The 26046-nt window shown below is 35.4% G+C and overlaps 2 protein-coding genes across 2 annotated transcripts in view; both read right to left on the reverse strand.

Annotated features, from left to right (window-relative positions):
* LOC136814406 (tudor domain-containing protein 1-like) lies at positions 1-25999 on the reverse strand. Its single transcript, XM_067070945.1, has 37 exons — positions 25902-25999; positions 25662-25780; positions 23294-23400; positions 22935-23056; positions 22725-22813; positions 22488-22546; positions 22059-22200; positions 21694-21777; positions 21489-21589; positions 21307-21370; positions 21003-21051; positions 20789-20841; positions 20594-20667; positions 20172-20240; positions 19827-19993; positions 18960-19121; positions 18356-18524; positions 17111-17195; positions 16443-16514; positions 15909-16065; positions 15584-15696; positions 14862-14955; positions 8718-8777; positions 8129-8244; positions 7635-7694; positions 7354-7411; positions 5257-5383; positions 4534-4970; positions 3686-3867; positions 3331-3453; positions 2970-3047; positions 2509-2618; positions 1981-2290; positions 1609-1777; positions 1251-1386; positions 639-822; positions 1-353 (listed from the first exon to the last, which is right to left on the reverse strand). The coding sequence occupies exons 1-37, from the start codon at positions 25951-25953 to the stop codon at positions 219-221; spliced, it is 4488 nt and encodes a 1495-aa protein (XP_066927046.1). The 5' UTR covers positions 25954-25999; the 3' UTR covers positions 1-218.
* The window catches only part of LOC136814452 (uncharacterized), a 792139-nt gene that overhangs the window by 292020 nt on the left and 474073 nt on the right, over positions 1-26046 (reverse strand). The gene's annotated exons all lie outside the window — the stretch shown is intronic.

Consider the following 26046-nt stretch of genomic DNA (forward strand, 5'->3'; position numbering starts at 1 on the left):
TCTTTTTTTGCTATAATATATACAAAATATTAACAAAAAACATAAGTATTTACAAAAACTAAAAAATAAAGGGTAATTTCATTTACCCAAAAACACCACAAAAACTGTTAAGAAAAATACTAATTATATCAAAATCAATTTAACCGAGAGCGAAAAATAGCTCGTTCAATGAACATTGCATTCACTTTCCAGTTGGAGAATTTACAAGAATAGTTTCTTCAAATTTCATATTCAGCAAGATTATTGTTTTGCATGAGCTGTCCGATTAATACATCGTCAGTTTGTCCGGTAGTTGAATCCTCACGTAGGCATCGATCGTAAAGATGAATGGTGGGCGGAGATATTGTCTGATCCTGTCAGGAAAAAGGGAACAAACCCGTTTTTGAATAACATTTAAAAAACATTTGTCCAAAAATCACCCTTTAATTTAGAAGCGGATTTTTAGGAATGCAAGTAAAGCAATGAAAATATCGATTTTCACAAAGAACAATTTTTGAATAATTTTACTGAAATGATCGTAGTCTTAGTAAATGTCTTAGTAAAGCTTTAAATAGTGGAGAAATATTAACGTTGAATATCAATTCGCGTCAAAACTTGAAAAAAACTTTTGATGTGTGCAGATGGAAAACAAATCTTACGATAATCTCAGCAATCAGTCTTTTGTTAGCCACCATATTGTAAAACTCTTTCATTGTCTCCACCGTCCAATCAGAATCATGCAATTTCTTCCCTTCAGCATCTTTCCTTGGTTTTAAACCATAGACGCAGACTTTGCTTGATTGAACAGGTAGCGAGAGAAGCGCATGGGATATTGGTTTGATGCTAGAATAAAAAATGAATGTTATTCAGATTTCTTGCTTAGATGGATCATACCTCGGGCTCTTTTGAAACAAAAGAAAAGATTTCTTGAAAAGTTTTTCCACTGATAGTTTAAAATCACTTCCTTAAAAAAGAAGAGCAATCCAGACCGATCCGTATCAACAGTATTGTCGAAGTGTTCTTTGCAGTAAAACGCTTGAACATCACACATTAAAGTAAACCATAGCTTTTCCTTTTTAACGAAAAGCCTTTACTTGTGATGCTAATTTAACATTTAACTAATCGAGCTAGTCGACTGTTTCTGTCATTCGATCTTAACCCTATTCGTACACACCTTTAGCACGGTGACATTTCTAACAGTAAGGTGTCATAAAGATTGACACATTTTATAAAAAGGGTCCATGGACGCAAATTTTCGGAATTTGCTTTACCTTTCAATAGGAACAGTTTCTTTAGTGCCATAATCAACATATTCGAGATCAGCCACGCCTTCTTCATGGTCAACACGGAGCACCAACGCACGGTAGAGTTGACCATCACTACTGTAACGTCCTATACAAGCCATACCTGAAACAATCCGTGCAATTTTATAGTGTAAAAATTTATCAACATGGCGAGTCTCAAGACCTCAAGAGTGAATTCTCTCCTGAAATAGTGCCGAAAACAATATACCAAAGAACCATCAGACTCGATGTAAGAGATGTGAAATTCAAATGAAAAGTTTAAACCTTTGCCACATTTTACTGGCTCTTTGCATTTTAACATTCATATTTATTTCAAGTTGTGTACCTTTCTTGACTTGGTTGCTCGGTACTTTGGCATCTTCGCCGAAGAAGCCATCAGAGTTGATATTTTCACTTAGCTCCCATAATTCAGTGAGGTCTTCGTATGCAGAAAAAGCTGTGTGGTCAATCGAGTCATCTGAAAGAGATGTCTCACCTTCGGTCACCGATGCTCTCTGTCGAAAGAAATATAAAAGAGATTTATGTTTCAAACCCAACTGAAGGCAGACGACACAGAAGGGAAAATAGTAGAATTTCTTTTTGAATGACGCTCGCAGCGAAAAATAGGAAATACTTTTTTTAAGAATAATGACTCCGAGGTTTTGATAAACTGTAATGTCACGAGAGTGATAATTCATTTTGCAGGATCATAACTTACTTGAATGTAAACTAAGTCCGGTCTATCAACCTGAGTGACATTAACGTCGAAGCGCACACCGACATCCGGGAGTGTTTGCTCAGTGTAGGTCAATCTTGTTTCTACTGGAGATTCTGATAATGTCAAAGTATTCAAGTCATTTGATATTTCCTCAGTTGGCGCTTGATCATCTGGATGTGGAAATGCAGGGGATGGCGCTTCATGGTCAGGCTCAGAGACGGCGTCATCGGTTGAATGAGAGAGTGTAGAAAAAAGTTCTTCTACTATACGGTTTTCTGAGGGTGGTTCGGATTTATCTTTTGAGGGTTCGCTGAAAGGAAAAGAGAACACGAGCGGACAATTAAATTACTTCAATTCTACACACTTTGAGGTCAGATTTCTTTGGCAAAAAAAAAAAACAATTTAGGAGGATAAGGAAACTCATCATTTCATCCAAAGAAATCTTTGACACATTTTGAAGGGTATAGGTTACAATAGATTGACTTACTGGCGAGGATCTATTTACAATCTTATGAACAAAGGTCTTACCTGGTCACGTCAACAGCAGGAGGATTATGTTGAGCAACAGAAGCGAACCCTTTGTTGACCAGCATTAATGATAAATCTTCACCATCACCAATAATAAAGGTACGGTCACCCTAGTAAGGTAATGGCTTTTTAATACACAGTTCACAAAAAAGAAACTTGAAGTTCAAATTGGAACTTTTTTCAAACCCTCAGGTTTAAAATTCACACTAGGCTTTTAAGGGTGAAAATTTTTTATTTTGAAGCTAAATAAAAGTTTGCAATTTACAGAAAATTTCATGGGAAAAGCTCCTATTATTTCAGGAGCTATTACCATTAATTTGACCTCCGAACAGAAACAGCCCCCCCCCCCTAGTACGAATAGGGTTAATGTAAGACATACATATTCATTTTTTACCCTGGAGTGAAAACTTCATACGAAACATCAAAAGAAGCTTTATCAAATAAATTAATGGATAAGGCACCTCAACCCTGACATCGAGTTGCTTTTCTTCGATTTTTTCTTTCAATAACTGTATTGCATCTCGTTTCCATTTATTTCCCTGATGAACAAAAAAAACAGTGACATTTAAATTCAAATTAAATTACATGATATGATTACTTACACATCTGATGACTGAATGGCGCAGTACAATTGTACTCAGAGTTATGGAATTTTAACAGCTTATTTTGGAATAAATTTTGGAACTAAAGCCCTATATTTTATATAGAGAATGCACTTTGCTAGAGTTTTGTTCACCTTACATTACATTAAAAGCGTCAGCAAAAATCAAAGGAGGACCAGCATTATTTGGTTTAGGACCCAGAAAAAATTAATCTACTTACGCTGGGAGAGACGTTGGCCAGTTTTGTGCTCAGACATTGTGCAGGAACTTCCAGGAATTTAGGTTTTTCGAATAATTGACTGATGTGAGCGTTCTCTGTATTCCCAAAGTCGATGAAATGAATCTATATAAAAATGATATTTTAATGAGATTTGTATTATTGTCATTTAGGGATACAGCATCTCATCAATGTTCCGAATGTTCTAATTTGACTGGCGAAAACAGTACTATGTAAACAATAAACTAGCCTGTACCAGACTCTTCTTCGCTGTCTGAAAAGATAACGGCAAGTTTTTTTTTCAAAATAAAAAAAACGCCCGTGGCGGCGGGGTGGTACAGGCTAACAATAAACCGACCTTCACAATTTGAGGCGTCATGATTTCCATAATCCGTACACGGTACCAGAATCCATCTTGGGAGAATCTGCCCAGTGCTGCTTGGTTGATTTGAAGGTGAGAGGTGTCTTTGGGATGTTTTTTGTACTGTTTTGCTGGGTTTTTGTTTAACTTTTGCATGATACGTTCCAAGATATTGTCATCTAAAGGAAATTCGAGAACAAACTAATGCAACCGAATCGTACTTGTGAATCGGCTATTTTTCCATGCGAGTAAAAGTATCAGAGAAAACAAAACAATTCTGTTATATGAAAGCAAATGTATGTCGTTTCATTGCATTCTCAAAATTACTCCTATAACTGGAGTACCTAAGTCAAAGTAAAAAGGTTCAAACAAACAAGTAGACAAGTTCAGCAAACCGAGTCTAGGGTAATATCGCGTCCCCTGCAAACGATCAGGGCCCAGTTGTTTAAAAGTCGATTAGATTAAATCCCGATTAGCGCTAATCGCGATTAGATTTCGATTAGTTAGCGCTAGTTTAGACGGCCTACTTTCTGCCCTGCCTATTCTAATTGTTAGAGTGGGCAGAAAGTGGGCACAAAGTTGTCAGCTAAAATCTTTGCTTGAATAAGATTGAAAGAAGACATTGCATTGACGTCAAAAGAGGCAATGTATTGACTTTAGACAGCCCACTTTAAGCCCACTTTAATTCACAATTAGAAAAGGCAGGGTGAAAAGGGGGCCTTCTAAACTAGAGCTTAACCCCGTTTGTATGAGACGATATAAGACTAGACACAAGGTAATGTAATGTAATTCAGACACAATCCAAGCGACTGCACTAAGTGGAAAAGAATTAATATTTTTGATACCATCAATCATGACGTGTAGATGAAGGTTCGCATCGTCATCAACGTAAACACCCGTCGCTTTGAATTTCTCCTCTTTCGGAAAAACTGCTCGCATATACTGTGGGAAGGCTGGTGATGGCTGAGGAGTAACATTGTGGTCATTCCTGGTCGTTTCTTGTAGCGATGTAGGTGCTGATGAAGTTGAGTCCTTGTTGGCCCCTTGTTGAAAAGTCGGGAAGGATGATGCTTCATGGCGTTCCATCAATAAAGTTTCTTTGTCCAAAAAAGGAGCTACTTGGAAAGGGGTTATTGTCGATGCGGATTGACTTGAAGAAAGGTTAGACGATTGGGATGGACAGCTGGCTTTTGAAGAAGCATCTGATTTCACTGACACTTTATCGGTGTCATCTTGTGGTAAGTTTTCTGGTTCTGAAGGTGGTTCGTTTGCAGTGTTTACCCTTTGAGTAAAAAAAATAGACAACACCTAGTGTCATTGAAGAATATTCAACAGATGCAAATCTTTTCAAGATAATGCTAAAGCCTAGACAGAAATAACAAATATTAAGGTTCTTCCGTTTGAAGACATCCATGGGCGCCAAGGATTCCTCCTGGTTTGTATCAAATGAATAACAAAATGTCCATCAAGAAAATAAAATAAAATTTAGATCGCTTTATCCGGAAAATATCAGTAACTCCCCACAAAAATTAAAGGTTGGGTGTTAACGAAACACTCCGTCTACTTACGTTTCATCGGTTTGAGATTCTTGGGGCAGGAGAACATCAAGATTGTTGAGCAGTTCATTGATGTTGATATCTTGCGATGTTGAAGTGTCGTATAAACAAATTTCCGGTTCTTCCTCAGCATTGATGTCTAAATCGTAAATTGTAAAACATTGTTAAGGCATGAATTACAACAAAGATATGAACCAACGTTGATTGGAAGTTGATTGTATATTCTTTTCTTTCTCTTCCTGTAAGTCAAAAGACATGACAGACGATATTACATTACTAGCCTTTGTGACTCTTGAATATAATTGAATTAGCTCGCCGACGCAAATTTTTTTTCCGTGAAGGAACCAAGACCTGATTTAGCGAAACAAGACCTGAAAAACTTTTTCCGTGATAAAATTAGCGAACCAAGACCTGAATTCATTTCTCGCTCGGATGATTTAATGGCCCAAGACCTGAAATAACGAACCAAGACCTGAATAACTTTACTCTACTTTCGGAAGCGATTCATTTTAGCGGACCAAGACCTGAAAATAGCACGTGACAAAAATTATACACCAAGTTGTTCGAAAGACTAAAAAATTCTCGCTAACATATTATTTTGATTCTTTTTCTATACGTTTTTAAAAAATGATATGAGAGTTGTTTGAGAAGGTTCTTGAGAAGAGAAACAAAGATGAACGAAGTAGATTTGAAGGATATTATTTGCGCATATTTAGATGGTGATTTTGAATTTTCAAATTAAATTTCGAATTAAAATCCATAATTGCTACGCTCCAGTGGCTTCCAGTCCGAAGAGAGAAGAGCTGAAATCTCCAACCTTATCCTTTCCAACATTAGACGTCATGTAGGAAGATTGCACGGTGATAGTCTTTGTCAAGAGTTCGATCATGAAATCCTGACAACCATAGAGTGATTTGTCGGAAATAAAAAACGGGGGGTGGAAGATGTATTCGATGCCTTATTGAATTTTTTTTATTGTAGATAGAGTCTTAAGTAATATGCTCTATGTTATTATCCGGAGTCAAACTTTACGGTATTAATCATCATTCCTTAGGGTCTTGAGATTTATTTTACTGACTTAAAGTTTTTGCCGAAAATAATAAGGCCGTAAGCCACGTTGTGTTATCGGGTCCGTGAATTAGAGTCTTTGTTTTTAATTTTGTGGTACTGAGAGTTTGCGTACCATGCAACATGCAAACTTTTGCAAAAGTGAGCTCGTCGAGGTCAATTTGCAGGAGGGGGTACGGGGTTTGCGATTTCCGAAATACCGAATAATTTTGGGATGTCAGGATTTCATGATCGATCTTTCCTATCTGACGTTTGCACTATTGTGGGAAATCAATGGCTTTAGAAAGCCATAATGGATTGGTTCGCGTTAAAGATCAACCAAAAGTTTAGTAAATTATTCGTTATCACGCTTGCCAATCTCAGGATATGGGAAAGTGCAAATGAGACATCTGGGAAATTGAAAGAGATAAAGGAAAGTTATAAAGCCCTGGCAATAATTTGTAATGTTGGAAAGGATAAGGTTGGAGATATATTTTTCAGCTCTTCTCTTCGGACTGCACTGGAAGCCACTGGAGCGTAGCAGTTATGGATTTTAATTCGAAATCATTATAAATTTGAAATTTCAAAATCACCATCTAAATATGCGCAAATAATATCTTTCAAATCTACTTCGTTCATGTTTGTTTCTCTTCTCAAGAACCTTCTCAAACAACTCTCATATCATTTTATAAAAACGTATAGAAAAAGAATCAAAATAATTTGTTAGCGAAAATTTTTTAGTCTTTCGAACAACTTGGTGTATAATTTTGGTCACGTGCTATTTTCAGGTCTTGGTCCGCTAAAAGGAATCGCTTCCGAAAATGGAGTTAAGTTATTCAGGTCTTGGTTCGTTATTTCAGGTTTTGGGCCGGTAAATCATCCGAGCGAGAAATAAATCCAGGTCTTGGTTCGCTAAATCAGGTCTTGGTTCGCTAATTTTATCACGGAAAAAGTTTTTCAGGCCTCGCGGACCATAAGAAGAGTAAGAAAATAGACCTAATTCAAAAAATTCATGGAACATTAACGAGCCCTTGAAGGAGTAGAAGTTCGACAAATCCAAACCTTTCACTAAACAAACCAAAGCTTGATTGAGTACTTTGGTATCCAAAAACTTGCGGATCTAAAAAACATGAATGTGATGAATAAATATTTCTTCCAAAATTTTGCACAGTAAGCTTTCACAATCGCTAAACACGTTCATATGGAGAATTTATAGCTCTCTCGAAAAAAATAATGAGACATAAAGTCGTTCAAGTAAAAGGGTAAAATGGTTTTGTTTGTTAGCTTGTTCGACGTCATAATAAAAAACGTTCCAGTCATGGAGTCGTTTAAAAGAAAGTCACCTTTTTAGCTTCCTCATCTTCTACGACGTTTTCAATGCCATACAGTGACACTTTGACACACTGAAAAAAATGAAAATCAGATGGGCTAATACAAGTTTGGTAGGAATTTTAGGATAACAGTCGATTTAATCGGTACTTCTTCGTATCTGGAGACCACAAGTAGTATGTTTAGATAGCTTTATTAAGTAAGTCTTGCTACCGTAGCCTCTAGCGACCTGGAATGGACACTTCGAATGTACGGGAGCTACTCTACCTGCCTGCATTACTCCACTCACCCTGTTCCTTCTTTTAATTACTGAGCATTAAGAAGAATGGCATCAAGTACAATTTTGCGTTGTTTTTGTATGAACCTGCCAGGGATTGAACCCACGAACGTTTAAAGCTAGCTTTCTTTAAACCTACAGTTAATCGTTACTGCTGATTATTACGCTAAGTGAATACTGTTTCTATCAAACTTATCCTCCCTCTAAAGTTTTCCGAGATCAGTGTTATACCTGTCGTGGTAGTTTCAAGTACATATCCGGAATCTTTTTGATATCAGTGAAAGGTAGTGTTTCTTCATTACCAAAGTCAATATATTCTACAACCACTGTTTCATCGTGATTGACATCTAAACAAAGCAAATGAAAAACGTTTGTGCTGCCTGGTCTAACGGACATCATTTAAAGTGTAACCATTTTGCTTAAACATTTTTAAAGAGAGGAAAGTTTTCTCTACTCCTGCGCAGCACAAGCACAAAATTTGAGAAAAATTCCATTATTCATTCGCGCATTCTTTATTTATCATAAAGATATCTTGAAACACTCTAAGAGTAATTTCTTTTCTTAAAGGTGATTTATTTCCTGCAAGAAAAACTCCACCATAGAGGTTGGAAAATCCGGAGGTTAGGAATGACTAGGGGTAAAATTTAGTTTCCAAGGGGTTGAACAAGCATTTAATCAGGGGTGATGCAGGTGTCCAGGATATAAAAAATAGAGCTGTGTAGAGGTAGATCATTATATATGGATCAATCCCCTATGATCTTTTAAAGAGGAGCCAATTCGTTTGAAATTTTTAAATCAAATTGATTTCAAACAGACTTACTTCTCACTTTGGCACGGTACCAAGTTTGATCACCAGAAAATCTTGCAGCACAAACCAAATCTATAATGACAAAACAAACAATAGTAGATTCCAGGTTGCGTTCTGAATTAGATCATTAAGAAGGTGCTTCGCAGTGAACTTCCACTTCAGAAAGGTTCAGACCGCATCTAACCAAATTTCGTTCATATGCTACGGTTTGCTTCCGATGGTAGTACATTCTCCTACCAAGTAAATCGCTGTAACCGGGCGTAGCCGGTTTGGATAACCACAATAGGCCTTAACAAATACGTCACGAACATCACTTGCCTCGTATTCAAACAATTACCAAGGTTATTATGTCCTTTGAGAAACAAGCTAGATGCTGAATGGACCTACCTGATGATGAAAGTTAGATAGCAATAAGGAGAACAAGCTAGATGCTGAATGGACCTACCTGATGATGAAAGTTAGATGGCAATGCAAGGAGAAAAATGAAAAAAAACAGTCAGAAAACATGGCGTTTAGCGAAAATGCATAACGCAAGAAATTCATCATTGATTGATGGTGGGGGGAGAGGGAAGGGTTGTAGGGAAAAAATAAATAGAAAGTTCTGGTCGAAATCAGTTTTATTGACAATTGAATCATGCTTGATGGTGAGCATTATTATCGATAATGTTTTTGTGTGAAAAACATAGAAATATGAGGAAAGAACCCAATGAAAATCTGCAAAAACGGCGATTTCTGGAATTTTCAACCGGAAAAAATTTTTTCTCAAAAATCGAACACGGCCATGTTTTGAGCATTGCGAATACGCATCTTTCTGCAAAAAATCAGAAAAAACTAAAAATAAAAATTCGAGGAAATGTCAAAAAAAACCGGTTTGTCCGGCAATTTCCGGATTTAGGCCGGAAAAAAAATGTTTTTCGAAATCGGGGCTCCGTCACATTTTAGATATTGTCATATTGCGTCAGTGTTGCCAAAATTTCATAAAAAATAATAAAGGACAGCTCGAGAATTCAAGAAATACTGTCTCTTTCCGGCGAAAATAGGTTGTTCCGGCGACTTTTAAAAAAGTTCCGGCTTCAAAAATCAATTTTATTGAAATTGAAAACATGCTTGATAGTGGGCCATTGCTATTAAAAATGATTTGAATGAAAAACACCAATTATAAGGAAAAAGTCCAATGAAAATCTAGAAAAACGGCGATTCCCGGCATATTTCAGGCATTTTCCGCCGGAAAAATTTTTTCTCAAAAATCGAACTCGGTCATATGTTTTGGGCATTGTTAATAAGCATCTTTGAGCAAAAAGCAGAAAAAAAATGATAAAAATCTCGAGAAAATGCCAAACATCCCAGTTTTTTTTTTTTTTTTCATATTTTCTTATTTTCGGCCGGAAATGAGATTTTTTTTTTTTTTTTCGAAAAATCAGCAGGCTTCGTCACAATTTAGGTATTGACATTTTGCATCAGTGTGCAAAATTTCATGAAAAAAATAAAGTACAAGCTCAAGAAATTCAAGAATAACTGTTTTTTGTTTTTCCGGAGAAAATCGGCTGCCTGTTCGGCGGCGATTTTTAGAAAGTTCCGCCGCTTCCGGCTTCAAGCCGGCTTTCAAAAATCAGTTTTTTTGACAATTGAATCATGCTTGATCGTGGACATTGCTATTAATAATGTTTTTGTATGAAAAAACAACGAAATATAAGGAAAAAGTCCAATGAAAATCTGCAAAAACGAAAACGGCGATTTCCGGCATATCTCCCGGCATTGTCGACCGGAAAAGATTTTTTCTCAAAAATTGGACTCGGCCAAGTTTTGGGCATTGCTAATACGCATCTTTGTGCAAAAAATCAGAAAAAACTAATGAAATCTTGAGAAAATGCCAAAAAAAACCGGTTTTTTTTCCGGCTATTTTCCGGCATTTTTGGCCGGAAATGATTTTTTTTTTTCGAAAATCGGGCTCCGTCACATTTTGGGCATTGCCATTTTGCATCATTGTGCCAAAAATCAGAAAAAACTAATGAGCCAATCCTGAGAAAAGCTGGTAACAGACGGACGGACGAACGGACGGACGGACGAACGGACAGAGGTTAATTTATAGGACCTCCAGGTAGGTCCAAAAATGAAAACAATCAGTTAGAAAATATAGCGTTTATAGCGAGATTGCAAAACGCCTTAAGAGCCATTTTTTTTTAAATCTTCAGAATAAAGAAAGTCTGATACCTCACCCTCTTAGATTTTGATGAAATTTTGACCAAATGATCTATCACACAAAAAAATAAGACTCTGAAAATTTCACCTTGATATCTCAAGTAGTTTTGCAGATATAGTGTCTCAAAGATAGGCTACTAAGCGAAAATTGACCCCTAAAAATTATGAACTCTGGTGGGAAGCAGATTTTGAAAGCCAATGAATTTTTATTCAAGTACATTAGCAAGCTGATTTACAGTGGATTTCAAGAACTTTTTGTAGGGAATCAGAAAAAATCAAATTGAGTTTCCAAAATTTTCCCCGAAAATCTCTAGCACCTCCTGTAGAGGGCTTCAAACTTTGCGTAATCTGGGTTTGGAAACACTTTTAGCTGTCTGCTGATGGTCCTTGGGACTTTTTTGAAGCAAACCTTTGACCTGGAGTGGTTTACTGGTGGGTTTTGGCCACAAAAATAACATTTTCAAAATTTCTATCTTTGGCGTAACCGTCAAAAATGGCCGAAAAAATTGCTATTTTGGCAGACCTGGAGCAAAATTCAAGATGGCGTATCTTTTTAAGGCAACACCAATTTTTTTGAAACTTTCTGCAAGGATTCCTTAGTAGGTCTTGTTTATAGCCTCAAAAAATCTCAGTGGGCTTTTGAAGTCTCTTAAAGATATGATCGATTGAAAATTTGCTTAACTTCGTTGTTTTCTCCCTCTTAAAATGCTAAATCAGGCCCACTTTAAGGGCTCTACAGGTTAATTTTTGTCAAAATATTGGTTGATCTTCTCTAGCCAACTAATCATTGGCATTAGGGGAACAACTGAAAAAGATTTCAGGTCATTTCCATCAACAGATGACATTTTATGACAGTTTCTTTATTTTTAAGTACAAAATATGTAAAAAAAATGAGACTGACATCTGGCCTTTCCTACCATTCCAGGGCCTATATTTCCAGGAAAAACCTCAACCTTTCACAGTTTGGTGAATATTAATCTTAAATATAAGCAGGTTAATTCAACTTAATGGGTTTAACAGTACTCAATTCCTATTCAAAAACTTTTTAGACTCATTCAGAAATCCTACTTTGACAACAATTTGCGCTTTACCTCAAAATTTCTAAGTCCAAGTGTTGTGATTAGCTTTAGACTGTCCAATATTTCTTGTCCAGAAGATTTAAACAGCATTGTTTGCAGTATCTCATAAATTATCACCCTAGTAATGTTGCTTAGTTATTTAAGAATCAACAAGTAAGACTGTTAGACTAATATAGAGATATTGGACAGGGTCATTTATTTCTGATACATCTGATACTTTAAGATTTATTCTGTTTTCCCATTACCCGATATAAATTTGGAACAGTGTTCGTTAAGTGGTATGGAAGACAACCACCCTGAAGAAAGGAGAGCAAATTAATTCAATGTATTAGTGTAGTCGAGTAGCATAGCCAGTAGAGACCCCAGATCCCCGGTCGCCACCAACTCATCGAATGAATAGCTAAGATTTAGGTAATCTGATCTAAGCGGAAAAGCTTAGATCCTTACCTTAAATAGGAAATACATTTTCGCGGTTTGGGTATCTACCGGGAAAGTTCCTTCCATTAAATAAAACTTTTAAAGTCCGTAATAAACTACTAGATGTGAAAAAAAAAAACAGAATTCGGCAAAAAATCATGCAAACATTTGTTGAAACGCCTACTTTATACCGGTGCACCGCGAAAATTAGTTTTTAATGCAGGTGAACAAAAACATCCGGCACCCGTAAAATATGTATTTTTAGCAGGTAAATTAAAAAAAATTTTTTACCACATTTCATCACTATCATAAAATTAACTTGAATAAAAGAATTATTCACCGCGGAAAAGTACGATAGCTCTATTAACCCTTTAGTTACCAAGTTTTGTTTTTGCCGGTATGATTACAAATTGGTGGCTAACCAATTTAAGGCCTAAAGACTTTACAAAAACGCATTTCCTTCAATGTTGAATGGATTCAGAAACAAACAAATCCAATTAAAGCAGCATTCGCTCTGGTAAAAATGTGTTTTAAGAGCTTATTTTACGGATTCTTGACAAGTCTACAGCTGTTTGTCCATAATTTTATTACTATTTTCTACAATAAGTTAATTTCTTTTTTTGGGAAGCGACTATTTTGAAATTTTAAATGAATCACAGGAATCTGTTGCGCTGAACTGACAATTTTTTTACAACTAAGGATCTAAGGATTCTTTTTCATTTAAATCCATTTTGAATTTCCGTCACTTTTGATGACGTTTGGTTTGACTGACGTAGATCAAAATGCTCAAATTTATTTGACGTCAAATATTTTTATTTTTTCTTAAAAGGTTTCTTTTATGAAGTTGATCTTCATATTTTGTGTTAACTATCGTTCGAGAGTGTCACAAAAACTTTTGCGGAAAAATGGTTGCTTTTAGCAAGCCTAATGTCTCTGTTGATATGACTAAAATAAGTGAAAATGTCTCTAAGACATGTTCAAATGTATCTGCTGTGAAAAAATGTAGCAGAAAACGCAAATCAGTTGGTTTGCGATCCGATCTCGAATTGCGAGATGAATTCAAAAAGTTGGTTGGTTCAGACAATCCTTTGGCGGTTGCTTCAGAGATGGAGGAAACATTCACCAAAAAGAAAGTCAAGAAGGATGATGAACTAGCATCATTCAGCAAAAGTATCAAAGATTATCATCGCGAGATGAAAATTATGCTGAAAAAGGCTATCCAGGCTCAAGCTTTCACCAAGGCTCGCACAGTGAAAAAAGCTTTACGACGAAAACCTGTGAAAGATGTTGAAAGCATTCTTGAATCTGACAAACAAGAGGATCCACATTTTCTTGGTGAAATCCAAAATTCAAAACTTGCCGACAGACCTGGTTCTAATCATCATGCAACAGACTATTCATCGTCTACAATGCCACAAGGATTTGATATGCTTATTGGGATATTCTCCAAGTTAGAAATCTCACCAATCAACCCCACTAACGCTGGTAAAAAGAATGGCTTCTTGTTCGTTAGGACAGACATTGTCAGCAAGACATTAACCAAAGCTGCTAGTAATCCATACAATGTCAACATTGATGTGATTACCAAAGGGATTAAAAGAACCTCATTATCTTCAGATACTGACGATGCTGGCAATGCTGACAACTTTGAACAAGTCAAAAACTTTAACAATGACAACGACGAGTTTGAGCAAGTCAACAAACGTCCACGCCGTCAGCAATCCTGAATTCATTTTTTATTTGAAAGCTTAAATATATACCACCACATACTTTCAAATTTGTCGGCTATTTCGAAATTTTTCAATTTAGCTTATTTTGTTCGTTTTTGGTCATACCTTTAGTTTTAACGTTCGAAAACGCAATAACGGAACTTTTCTCATCACATATCGGTAGTGCCAGAAATAAGTTACCCTTTTTAAAGTGGAATTTGTCTAGTTCTACAGAGTTTTAGAAGTTCTACAAAGTTTTAGAAATTAAAAGAGGGAAGGTAAACTTAAAATTAAGTCAAAAAAAAACCCATTTTTAGGCACTTTTTGCCCAAATTTGCCCAAAAAAATTTTTTTTTCGAAGATCGGGCTCCGTCACTTTTTGGGAATCACCATTTTGCATCACTGTGTAAAAAAATCAGAAAAAACTAATGAGCCAATCCCGAGAAATGCAGGTAACAGACGAACGAACGGGCGAACGAACGGACAAACAACAGTTAATATAAAAAGGACTACTACGGATGTCCAAAAAATGATTATTTTAATGAATAGAAAGTAGTTTTAATAAAATTCGCTGAAAGTTAATCAACATGGCAATAATTTCAAAACGAGGCAAGTGATGTTCGTGACGTAATTTAAGAAAAGGTCTATACTAATTAATATACCTAGTTTAGCCGATCAATACTTTAACCTAATGGTATTTTGCCTAAACCTTCCGTCCGATATGATTTATTTACTTTATAAGTATTTCTTACTTCTATATGGCCAGTCTATCTTCCATGCTCGTTTGTTTCGTCCTTTGTACAGCTTGCTGAGTGATGTTTGCTCTTCCAATACTGGCGAATCCAACTATGAAAAAAATTGTATTTTTCTTTAAGAAAATGATCTTAAAACTTTAAATTTGATCTGACTCATTAACCGTTATAAACCATGGACAAAGCTTTATTCGCCATCTTTGATCAGAGCTTTTTTGAAAGGGATACCACTGATCTATAACTACTTGACTGGATCGGGCTACCCGTATATTGGGAATCAACATGGGACTTCAAAACTGAACACACTTCCACTGAAAATCTGTGAGCAGTTTGCCCATCTGTAGTAAAAGAATATGATATCTCTGAGTTGTACCCGCAAAAAAGCCATTACAGTGTTGAAAACTAACGTCAAACGGTGCTACATCATCACAAGTACCCAATGAAAAGTATTGCTCTCGATGCATTTACACCACTAATGAGTAGTGCTACCAGCAGGGCACCACATTTCAAAAAAACTACAATCAAAGGTTTTGCTTGGCCGAGACTGAGAAACTTTGTCCAGGGTATACAAAGATCAGTGATCTGACTGCAGCACTATATCATTTCATCTTTTTAGATTCCTTGTCAAAAAAACTAAAACAAAGGAATCTCTTAGTAGCATTATGAGAAAAAACTCTCCTTCAATAATATAAGAACTGGCATCCAGAATCAGACATCGTTACCCTTTGCAGATAGAGATGTTTATAGTCCACGATATGGGTGGCAGTGACGTCGACATACTGTTCAATGTTAAAGGGAATATGCAGTGGAAAGTCCTTCGCTGATTTGTGAATGTCTAAAATGGCAGAAAAAGCAAAGTAAAGAGCATACAGTAAAAAATGACACTTATCTTTCAGTAATGTAAATTTTCTCAACCTGAAGTATCCAAAAAAGGGCAAAAATACCATACCCAAATTCTGGCAATAGCTTAAAATTAGCGGATTAGAAGCGGCATAAACAGAATGCTTTTAGAAAATAGTCACAGGTTCTAAAATAACTGCAACCTACCAGCATTTGGGAAAGAAGAAGGAGAGAATATACAAGCGACTTCCAAGAAAACGAGCGCATCACGGACAGATACCGGACGGTCGTCATCGTTTGTTGGCTCCTCATCGTCTGGACGTCGTAGATCCACCAACAATTTGCCCGGTACCCGATCTCGAATCTAGGGAATGAAATGCAGTGATATTGCATAATAATTTCAGCCATGTTTGTGTAACCTAGCAAGTCCATCATACATTTTCAAGAATTTGACGAAAAACCGCGAAAAACGCTGAAATTAATTCCCGCGAAAATTAGTTCCAATAAGGTACTTTTTTCTTAAAATCGTATGATTTTGCCCTGGTTGTGTTATGCATGAGCATTCTAGGTGAATTGATTTATACATACTTGTAATAAAAGCATGGTTGCCTTTCTTTGCAAGGTAGTGTCGGGTTTCTACGTTTCTCCAAACAATCAGCAAAAGAACACTCGATGTATAGTCTTTTATAAGAGTAAATAAAAGAAACGCGTCGATTGAAATCTATCAGTGATAAAACTTACGTTCATCAGCATCGGGCGATCACCAGTCAGCGAATTAAAAGCTTTGATCGATCTCTCTGGCCATACCACTGCCTAAAAATGTTCAAAAAATGGATTAGTTCGGGATGACTAGACAATTTTATTTTCCTGGAGATTCGAAGATTAAAATATTCCGTAAGTCTTCCTAGCTTTTACCTACTTTTCCATACAAGGAAGTCTACATGGACTTAATGGGGTCAGCATTTTTCAACTAGACCTAAATTTTCAATTTTAATGACTTGATATTCATGCAAATTACATTATTGAATATCTTTCATCTTGATTGGTATGACATTCAAAATTTGTTAGTGGGGAATTCAATTTGCTTTCCGAATATCAAAACAGAAACGAAAACCTTACTTATCAGCTGTTGCAACAATTTGAAATTTGTTCATTTTTTCAATTTTTTATAAAGCATTTCATAAAAAATTGCTGATGTTTTCAAGGTATATACCAATAATTATAGCAATAATTCTGCCAAGTTTCATGACATTTTGAACATTTTTAAAAATCTTTACAAGCGGTAGGATGTTTAACCCCTCTCCATCATTATTCTTCAAAAAAGCCAAGACCTATAGTTAAGGGTTTGAAATTTTTTTTGGTATTTTAAAACCGAAGGAATAGGTAATATATATTATGTATGTAAGTACTTTGAATGGTGGAACGATGTCCATTAGGGAACAGTTGACAGCCATTGCAGGTATTTCTATCAAGCTCTCTTTCATTTTACGCAGGCTGAAATGAAAGGAAATTAAATCATTCTGATGAAATTGTAAAAATACAAGTGTTAGATCTTAACCCTTTAAGTGCCGATGTCGTATATATACGACATGGGCTATATAGGAGGGCGAAGCCCTCCTGTAATGCCCAGTTTGAGTTAGAAATCGTTATTTTTGGTCGAACTCGTAGGAATTAGATTGTCCTTTATGGTCAAGCAAAAAGAATTTCAAAAATGAGTCTTTCCAGCGAGAATTTAAGCAAAAAAGTCAAAAAAATGCAAAAAATTGACAAAAATTCACTTTTTTGAGATTCTGACCGTTTTTTGACTATTTTTGGTCAACGAGTGATCCAAGAACCTCCAAATTTGGCCCTGTTTTTACTTTATTCTGTCTTCCAGTGAATTGATTTGAAGTTTTACCACTGGGCACTTTCCATCAGTTCAGTCAGGTCCGCGCAGCGGGCCTGGCTGCTTTAATTCCCCTAACGTATACCCCCCCCTTGGCCGCCGCCCCACCCACGCCCTTCCTCAATCGGGTGGCGCCGAAGGCGCCCAAAAGAAAGAGGAGACTCTAAGCTATCCAACGAGCTATATACGAGCTTCTAATTCTTTCTAGATCAGGAGATATAAGCCCTTAAAGTTTGAACTAGCGATTTTTAAAAAAAAACTTAGAAAAAAAGACCCTGGCACTCAAAGGGTTAAACCAAACAATTGCATGAAAATCATACCATTGTTTGCAAAACATTGAAAATTTCTCAATAACAAATTCGTGTATGTAATCTTAACATACCGGTCCATCTTCCAATGATCAAAAGGCCTCCTGAGCTGAAGCATGAAAAACTCTCACATTTCATTAGACCTAGTACCAAATTGGGCAATTCCAGAAAAAACTTGTACCCCATATGTTGAGATCTTTTTTAAAAGGTGACCCCCTGGATTTGTTCCCCAATTTTTCAGAACCCACTTGGATTTTTTGGGACCACCCTGGATTTTCGACCTAGTTATACTGACCACCCTGGATTTTCAACCCGATTTTACTGACCACAGATATTTTATTTTCCAGACCACCCTAGACGTCACCTCCTCAACATAGGGGGTACAGACTATTTCTGAAATAGCCCATTATCGTCTTCTAAAGTAATACCTACAGTACAATAAAAATTCTATAAATACTAACTTGTTCAATGGTATCCATTCAGAATTGCCATAATCAATGTATAAAACTTCTACTGGCAAAGAATTATTATAGTTGGGTACAACACCAGGGTTCTTTGGACAAAATGCACTGACACATTGAGCTCTATACCAATTATGGTCTTGAGTGTAGCGAGCACAAACAATGTCCCCTATAAGAAAAAATTAATCGAGATAAGGTTAGTTCTTCCTTCTTGATGAGAAGACTTATTTAAAACGTCCCATTGGTACTAATAAAAGTTTTTTTTTTTAAGAAACTAGTTTTACCAAGCAGCCTCAATGTTTCTTAAGAAATCGGTCTTTTGAGCCTGTTTCTTACATGTTTCTAAACTTTTTGACATAATCAGCCCATTTTCATGCAAAGAAAAAAAAACATTTGTTTTGATTGGAAGGTTCTTAAAAAGCCGACTTAAAAAATGTTATTTTCTCATTCTCAGCCTCAGCATGTTTCTTAGTTTTTAGGCATTCTGAGCCTCATGTTTCTTAAAAGTGTATTTCTTAAAAAAAAGTTGTGTAAAAGGTTTGTTATATTTTGTCAATCTCGCATTATTCCCTGAAGATTTGTAGCGGCTTAAAATAAATATTACCTTCATCAATATTGTATACACGGTCAGTTGCATCGTTTGAATGTCTACAATACTTATTCAAAGCAGTCATCATGACTTGTAGACGATCCTTGTCAGCACACCTCTGTACCATAAAGTTCAAAGGATCTCTCGTGTGTGTCAGGTAGACCAGCTCGTAGTGACCTGAAAGACGGATTTAAAGAATATGAAAAATAAATTGTAACCACTATGATACCCTAATCTATGAAAAGGAGTCATAAAAACTGAAATCAAAAGTCCAGTCACAAGACGATTCTGATACTGCGGGTAAACAGACATATCTACTATGGTAAAAGGAAGTACAAGGGCTCTCTTGCATGGTTTCAGTCCACTTTTCAAGTTCCCCATTTAAGCATGGTGCCCCCAACGAGTTAGGTCCCCTTTGAGAAATTGCTTTGAGCATTCTGACGATAATTATATGCTATAAAGATGGTAGCTGTAAATCAAAACAATCACATTTAAAAAATATAGCAAAATATGACGTGGAAAGAAACTAGAATCAAAATTGGATGGGAAATTGGGCGTTGGGGTAAAAAATTCAATAATTTGAAATATTTTCAAAATATACACAGCCCCAATGAGCCTCCATCAAAACAGCTAAGTACCCCTGCTGAATAGCTAACCACTTTTTTTTTTTTTGGGGGGGGGGGGCGGACACTATGCAGTATGTTTTGGGTACATTATATAACATTGTAAGATAAGATACTTAGTAAGGAAGATACTTACCACAACCCTGAAACTTAGATGAAAAAAAACAACCTCTTGACTAATTCTCCATCTCCATCACACTCTACAGGAGTTCAGAAATTTCACGGAAATGCCCAAGTGTCGAATTAAAAGATCATTTACCTGTTTGAGGTATCATCATCAAAGGTGTGACTTTCTTCTTTTCCAATTTCTTCTGATAAATTTCATTTTCTTGCACAGCATTCAGTTCTTTCTCATCTAAGGAATATTTATCAAGTATAGGCTCTTTCTCTTCATCCGTCAATTCGTCAACCTTTAGTAAGCGAAATCTAAACAAAAAGAGTAAATCATTTCAAAACTACGATTTCAATTTATAATTTTTCCAATTTTTTTGAAACTAAAAATAAACAAAAAAAAATGCCAAATCATGCACAACGCAAGAATAAGAAACCTTGATTCTCAAAACAGCAGTGGGCAGAAATATAAACTGAAAAAAGATTTTCATACTGTGCTTGTTTCTTTTCTATTGAACCAACTGATTTTAAGGTGTTGCTGACGTCTTTTTGTATTTGGAAGCTGTACAAAAGAGAGAAGGTTTTAGATTACACTTTACATGATTGCACCAGAATGAAGATCTTCCATACCAGATTATTGACTTCCTCATGGATTAAAATGTCAATATGGTATTTTTAAGTCCATTCTCTTTAAATGTGTATTAGCCTAAAGTTTCCATTTGATAGCAAAAAAAGTGCACATCTAAAGCGGACCATCATTAAACGAATCTCCTACCATAAGCTTTGCACTGGTTAAAAAAAGAAAAACAATTTTTCTCCCTCCCGGTTGCGCGAACACAAATTTTTTAGAGATTCTTTCCCTTTAAACAGCCCGAGCCAATGTACGAATAGTTGAACAAATAAGTCTTTTCTTACTTTACACTCTCATCAAGTGTTTCATGTTTGTATATACAAGGTTGATCAGCAAGTCCATTCAGCTTATCAACCAACTTAAAAACAAAAGAAGCAATTATTATACCTTAACTTTATCCTTTTAAAAACATTCCCCAATTTGCAGAGAAGAAAGAAACAGAAACGGTATCAAAGAAATTAGTAAAAAGTGAATTTTACCTCTTGTCCTTTGAGTTGTTTAAATTTTTTGTCATCTTTTACCATTTCATAATCTGGAGAACAGGGAAAGGAAAGAATTAAAAAAAAACATGGTACTCTTAAGTCCAAAAGAAAAAAAAAAGCTAAAATTTTGACCCCAACACGTAAAATCTAAAGAGGCCAGGTAAAAGATAACTTTGCATTCGCCTTGTCCCAATATTATGATCATACTGACCTTTCATAGTCTTTTTCATTTCTTTTATCTTTATTGTCAAATTTTGAACCTGAAATATAAATAAGTTAATTGCAAATAATAGTACTACACTGTAACAAGTGTCTTTCCACCTGATGCGTTTTTACTATTTTGGTTTAAAGTATGCCTACTATAATACAAATTAACAGGATAAAAATAACAAATAATGTCAAAATCAATTATACAGTTTAAAAGAAAAATTACATACACAGTATCTTTTTACAATTTTTATGAAAATTATGGAATGTCATTCATAACGCTCTAAAAAACTCAAAAAGAGAAATACCTCCTGATGAACACTCCCAATTTCAGACATATCTTTTGAAGCTTCTTCCATGATTTCAAGCTGCCTATCAAATTAAAAATCACAAAACTTTTGTATGAATGTTAAAAAAGGAACTTGATGGTGTATATAGTTTATAAAAATATTCAAAGGCCATGAAAAGGCAATGAATAAAAAAAATCTACCTTTTCAGTAGTAGTGTATGAAGCTGCAAGAACTCTGCTTGTACTGAGGAGACAAGGTGGTAAGAATTGGCCACTTCGTCAGGAAGAGATTCTGATAAACTCTAAACAAAATCAACAGTGTGTTTTTTAGAAATTTCAGTTCATCATAATTAACATAAGAACATTTTGCCAAGAGCAACGTATCAATTATCAAAACAGTTTTTACCTTTTTAGAGATTTCCAGCCATTTTAACGTTTCCTTTGCTTTGTCAGCAGCTTCATCAAGTGTTGACGACTCTTCCTCTGAGTTCTTTAAAAAAAGAATATGCTTATCATATGGAGGCAGTTTCTAAGTAAATTAGAATCTGGGATCAGAGTTTTTTTGAAAATTTGCTCCTAATGTTAACAACACTCCATGGCTGACATTGAGCTGTGGTACAACTTTTCTAAAATCTCCTATATGAAAGAGTGATTTTAACAAATACAGTCAGTGAATACATTTAAATTCTGGGGACAAAGAAGCCTTTTTCAATCTAAGGTTTTATGAATAAAATAAACAAATAAAACTCTCAGTTATATGCATTAATTTACCTCTATTTCGGTTATTGGTACAATGTTATGTGTTCTGTATGTTTCTGAGATGATGCAAAGTGCACAAATTGCTTTCTTGGTATCTTTATCATAAAACTCAAGAGTTCTGTCATTGTGCGTTGTGCATGTCATAGACTCTGTGCTGAAAATTGAAATCATCTATTGATTACCAATTGATATTTATAGAGTTCAATATTCTTGAAATGTTTTGTTAATTGTTTAGCATTTTAGAACTAATTTTTACTGCGCTGTTTAAGAAATAAACAAAAAATTCCATTCTGGTGATTCTTTTGAATCACCAAATTTCTCCTTGTTGGACCAAAAAATCATGATTTTTATAACAACATTGATTGGACCTTTCGTCTGACCTGCTTGATATCGTTATTTCAAGCTAGGTGATAAAAATTATAGTTATTGACATTCTCTTACCTTGTATAGTCAATGGGAAATGGAGAATGTTTGTTTAACGTTTTGGATGCTCTATGAACCTGAATGAAAAGAGCAAGAGTTTCATATTTAAAAAGGGTTCAACACCAAATATCCTAAGGACAGTGCAGGGAACAAAAGGTGTTATTTCAGCTTTTCGAAACTACACCACTTGTTGATGATGATTTTTATAAATGGGTTAAATAAAGAAATAATGGTACAAGAAATGGGTTGTTTTACCTGTACAAAACATCCATCACAAAATTTGGTGTTTTCACAGTTCTTGCAAAGACAGGTTGCTTGTTTTTTTGAGCACTCCTCACAAATGTCTATAGATATAGAAGATAAAGTTTGTAAAACATTAACCAGGTCTGACCAATAATGACATATTGCATTGGAATAAAATCAACTAGTAGATCAATTCAATTTGAATACAAGAGATATCACTACCTTTGACTGGTTCGACATTTGCTTCCGCCACTGGTGTATCTTCTTGATCAGGAATACTCCTTTGGTTGATGCTTTTGATGCCACCAAATACACTAAGACATCCTTGAGCACCATCTACATTACTGGTAACAAAAATCATAAACTTATTACGCAAAATGCTTTTTCTTTTTTAAGAATTAGATGGATCTGATTAGGTAAAAATCTAAGAAGTTGAAACAATTACTAGGCACAATCTTTTGTTGATCTAGCATTCTCTGAAACCAATTTATACTTTTCCAATGCCAATTTTGTTATATAGGACTTTAAATACTGCAATGACCAGCTAAAAGAGCTTATTTTGCTCCTGACCAACAACTTACCAACAACTAGCTGCTCTCCTGTTGAATAACAAAACGCCAAGCATGTAAATGTTTGGTAACAAATTTTGAACTCCTTTTTCTCCCCGTGGCTCAAGAGTTTGTTTTACCTATTTACAAATGGAAAAATCATTGATAGTTATTCAAAATTAAATGAAAGAATGTATAGAATGTATTTTGTAATGAAAGAGGATTCAGAGAAAAGGCCCAACAACATAAAAAGTTAGGGTTACCATACTGGGAGAGAGTGCAAGTTATATAAAGCCTTCTGTGATAAGGATTCTTTTATTGTGAACTGAGAATTAACACATACAAGGCCACATATTAGGAGTATTCCCTAAGCAAAGATGAGGCACAAATTAAAAAGTTTCTATGGAGGCTAAAAGTTATGAAAACAGCAGGTAACTTGGAATCTTGAAATTTGGTGCATGAATCTGCATGAATTTTTGAAGTTTTTTGAAATTAATAATAATATCAAAAATGGAATACAATTGCAAAATTTTCAACATATTTTCACAAAGACAATTGTTTTGGGATTGAAATTTTAAATGTGAACCAGGTTATGAAAGTTATAAATGAAAAGTCCAATCCCTTAGTGCATTGAAGCAATAAACAACAAGCAAGATGATTTTAAAGGTAAAGAAATAAACTAGATTTTCCCCATTTTAAAAAAGATTTTTCCTTAGTGAACAAATACCGTGTTTTTATTTTTTTGCAAGGTCCCATGACTCAGTTTTCTATAAACTGAACCTGGCAAGGAAGTAGTGGAGGAGCAGGGATTCAAATTGGTCATCCCCATGGCTTATAAGCAGGTTCTAGGTGGCCCCTTAGAATTTAGGTGACCCCTAGAATTTAGGAAGCCCCTAATGGAAAAATATTCTAGTGGGCCCCTAAGTTTGAGAAACTATGAAAATTTGAAAAAATAAGATGTATTTTAGAAGTGATCTAATCTCATTGTTAATAAGCATACATAATGCAATAATGCAATAATGCAACATAAGCCTGATGACAAAGATCCCAAAAGATATTATCGTCTCACTGAGACAGAACTTTTATTTAATGTGAAAAATATGTATAATGAAATCTATAAAATGGAATTTTTGCTATTCTAAATTCGCTGTGACAATTATTTAGAAGTCAGCCCCCATTTTGGTTTGAATAAATGTAGGTGACCCCTAACTGAGTAGGTGGCCCCTGACCTAAATAGTCCAGGAAAAAATGGCCAAAAACCCACCTTGAACGGAACTTTGTGAACCATGGTTTTTTAGCTTCCTATGTACCTATAGATCATGGTTTGGGATGGTTTTCAGGCTGAATAGGTGATAAAACCCTAAAATTTGACCTAAAACGGGGTCTTTTGCTCCCCCTTTACTAGTCGATTTTTCAAAGTGCTCAAATGAACAAACTTTTGTGCTAATCTGATAGAACTCGAAGTGCTGAGCAAGAAAATGGGGTCAAATGCTTGGTTTTGAACATCCGTTGCGGAGCTAGGGCCCGCCAAAGTCGTCAAAATGGCCATTTTAGCCCTTTTTCTGCTGACGTCAGCATTTTTCCTTCGAATTTTTAGGCATTTCTGACACTTTCGCTGGATAGCCATGAAAGAGTACTTCAAGAAAATGGTATGGTTTGTTGGGTTACAAATTGTAGATCTCGAGATAATTCCATTTATAGATCTTACAAATCCCATAAAAAGTGCTGAGTCAGCAAAAAATTGCACTTTTCAAAGAACTTCCAACTGAATTATCTGAAAACATCAATTAATTGAGAGCACATCAAATGTATCATCAGTGTATTTTAAGAATGAATAGGATATAAAAAATCTTCCTTTTTTACAAATTTCAGGTTGACTTCGATTTCAAAACAATCATGGACGTATCCCAACTTTGGGACGACAACTTTTAAGCACTTCTTGTGCGGAAGACCTCCATTTTTTACCTGTGCATCAACATAAATTTTTAGCATCTGTTAAATTTGAAATGATATTTTGAATAATTAATGTCAGAATTATTTTCGTAAGAAAGTCATTGTATTGTAGAGGCTTCTTTGATTCGAACTTCAAATCTCTATTTGGATGGGGGTTTTATCAGAAGGTAGTGCTAATTTTCTTGCTCAATCATTGATGATAAATAAAATTTTAATCATGAAATAAAACCGCAACGTATCATCAATGCTCTTTCGAAAGGGAACAAGATTTTTGTCTCACAACTGCTCAGAATCCCTCTTTCATACTCGAATCAACAACCCCCTGACAAACCATTCGAAATCACAGCTTGCCAACCATTTTAGCATGACAGACACAAAATAGGAAATTTTTTTAGTATATAGAGATAACTTATAAATATAACACAAGAGGAAAAGGGCAGACAGTTACCCCGCATTTGAAGCATTGAATTTCTTGATGAAGGCGAGCAGTCTTGGTTAAACATCCTTCACAGAAAGTGTGACCACATTTTAGCAATAATGGAATCCGTGGCCCAATTGGCTGATAATCTGAAGTATTGGAAATAAAAGAACAGTGAAAAAATATAATTTTACTAATATAAGAGCTTCTTTGAAGATTGTCTTCACAGATTTGTTGCTTTAAAAGAAACGAAAGATCATGAACACATACCTCTAAGCTCAAAGTTCCTTTGGCAATTTTCACAGGTTGGTGACCGCTGCATTATTGACAGTATTTAACTTTATTATCTAAGTTAAAAAAGATTTGATTAGCAGCTGCAAATGACAAAAATCTTCAGTAGAATAGGTTTTTTGTA

This window comes from Clytia hemisphaerica, unplaced genomic scaffold (genome assembly GCF_902728285.1).
Source record: "Clytia hemisphaerica strain Z4C2 unplaced genomic scaffold, Clytia hemisphaerica genome assembly, whole genome shotgun sequence".
Taxonomy (NCBI): domain Eukaryota; kingdom Metazoa; phylum Cnidaria; class Hydrozoa; order Leptothecata; family Clytiidae; genus Clytia; species Clytia hemisphaerica.

What these genes read in the sequence shown, in the direction of transcription:
- LOC136814406 (XM_067070945.1), bottom strand. Translation starts at nt 25,953, where the DNA reads ATGCAGCGGTCACCAACCTGTGAAAATTGCCAAAGGAACTTTGAGCTT. An exon ending in AAATGTCGAACCAGTCAAAG is followed by an intron (nt 22,814 to 22,934) that starts GTAGTGATATCT and finishes CTATATCTATAG; the next exon opens with ACATTTGTGAGGAGTGCTCA. An exon ending in GGCTGGAAATCTCTAAAAAG is followed by an intron (nt 21,590 to 21,693) that starts GTAAAAACTGTT and finishes GATTTTGTTTAG; the next exon opens with AGTTTATCAGAATCTCTTCC.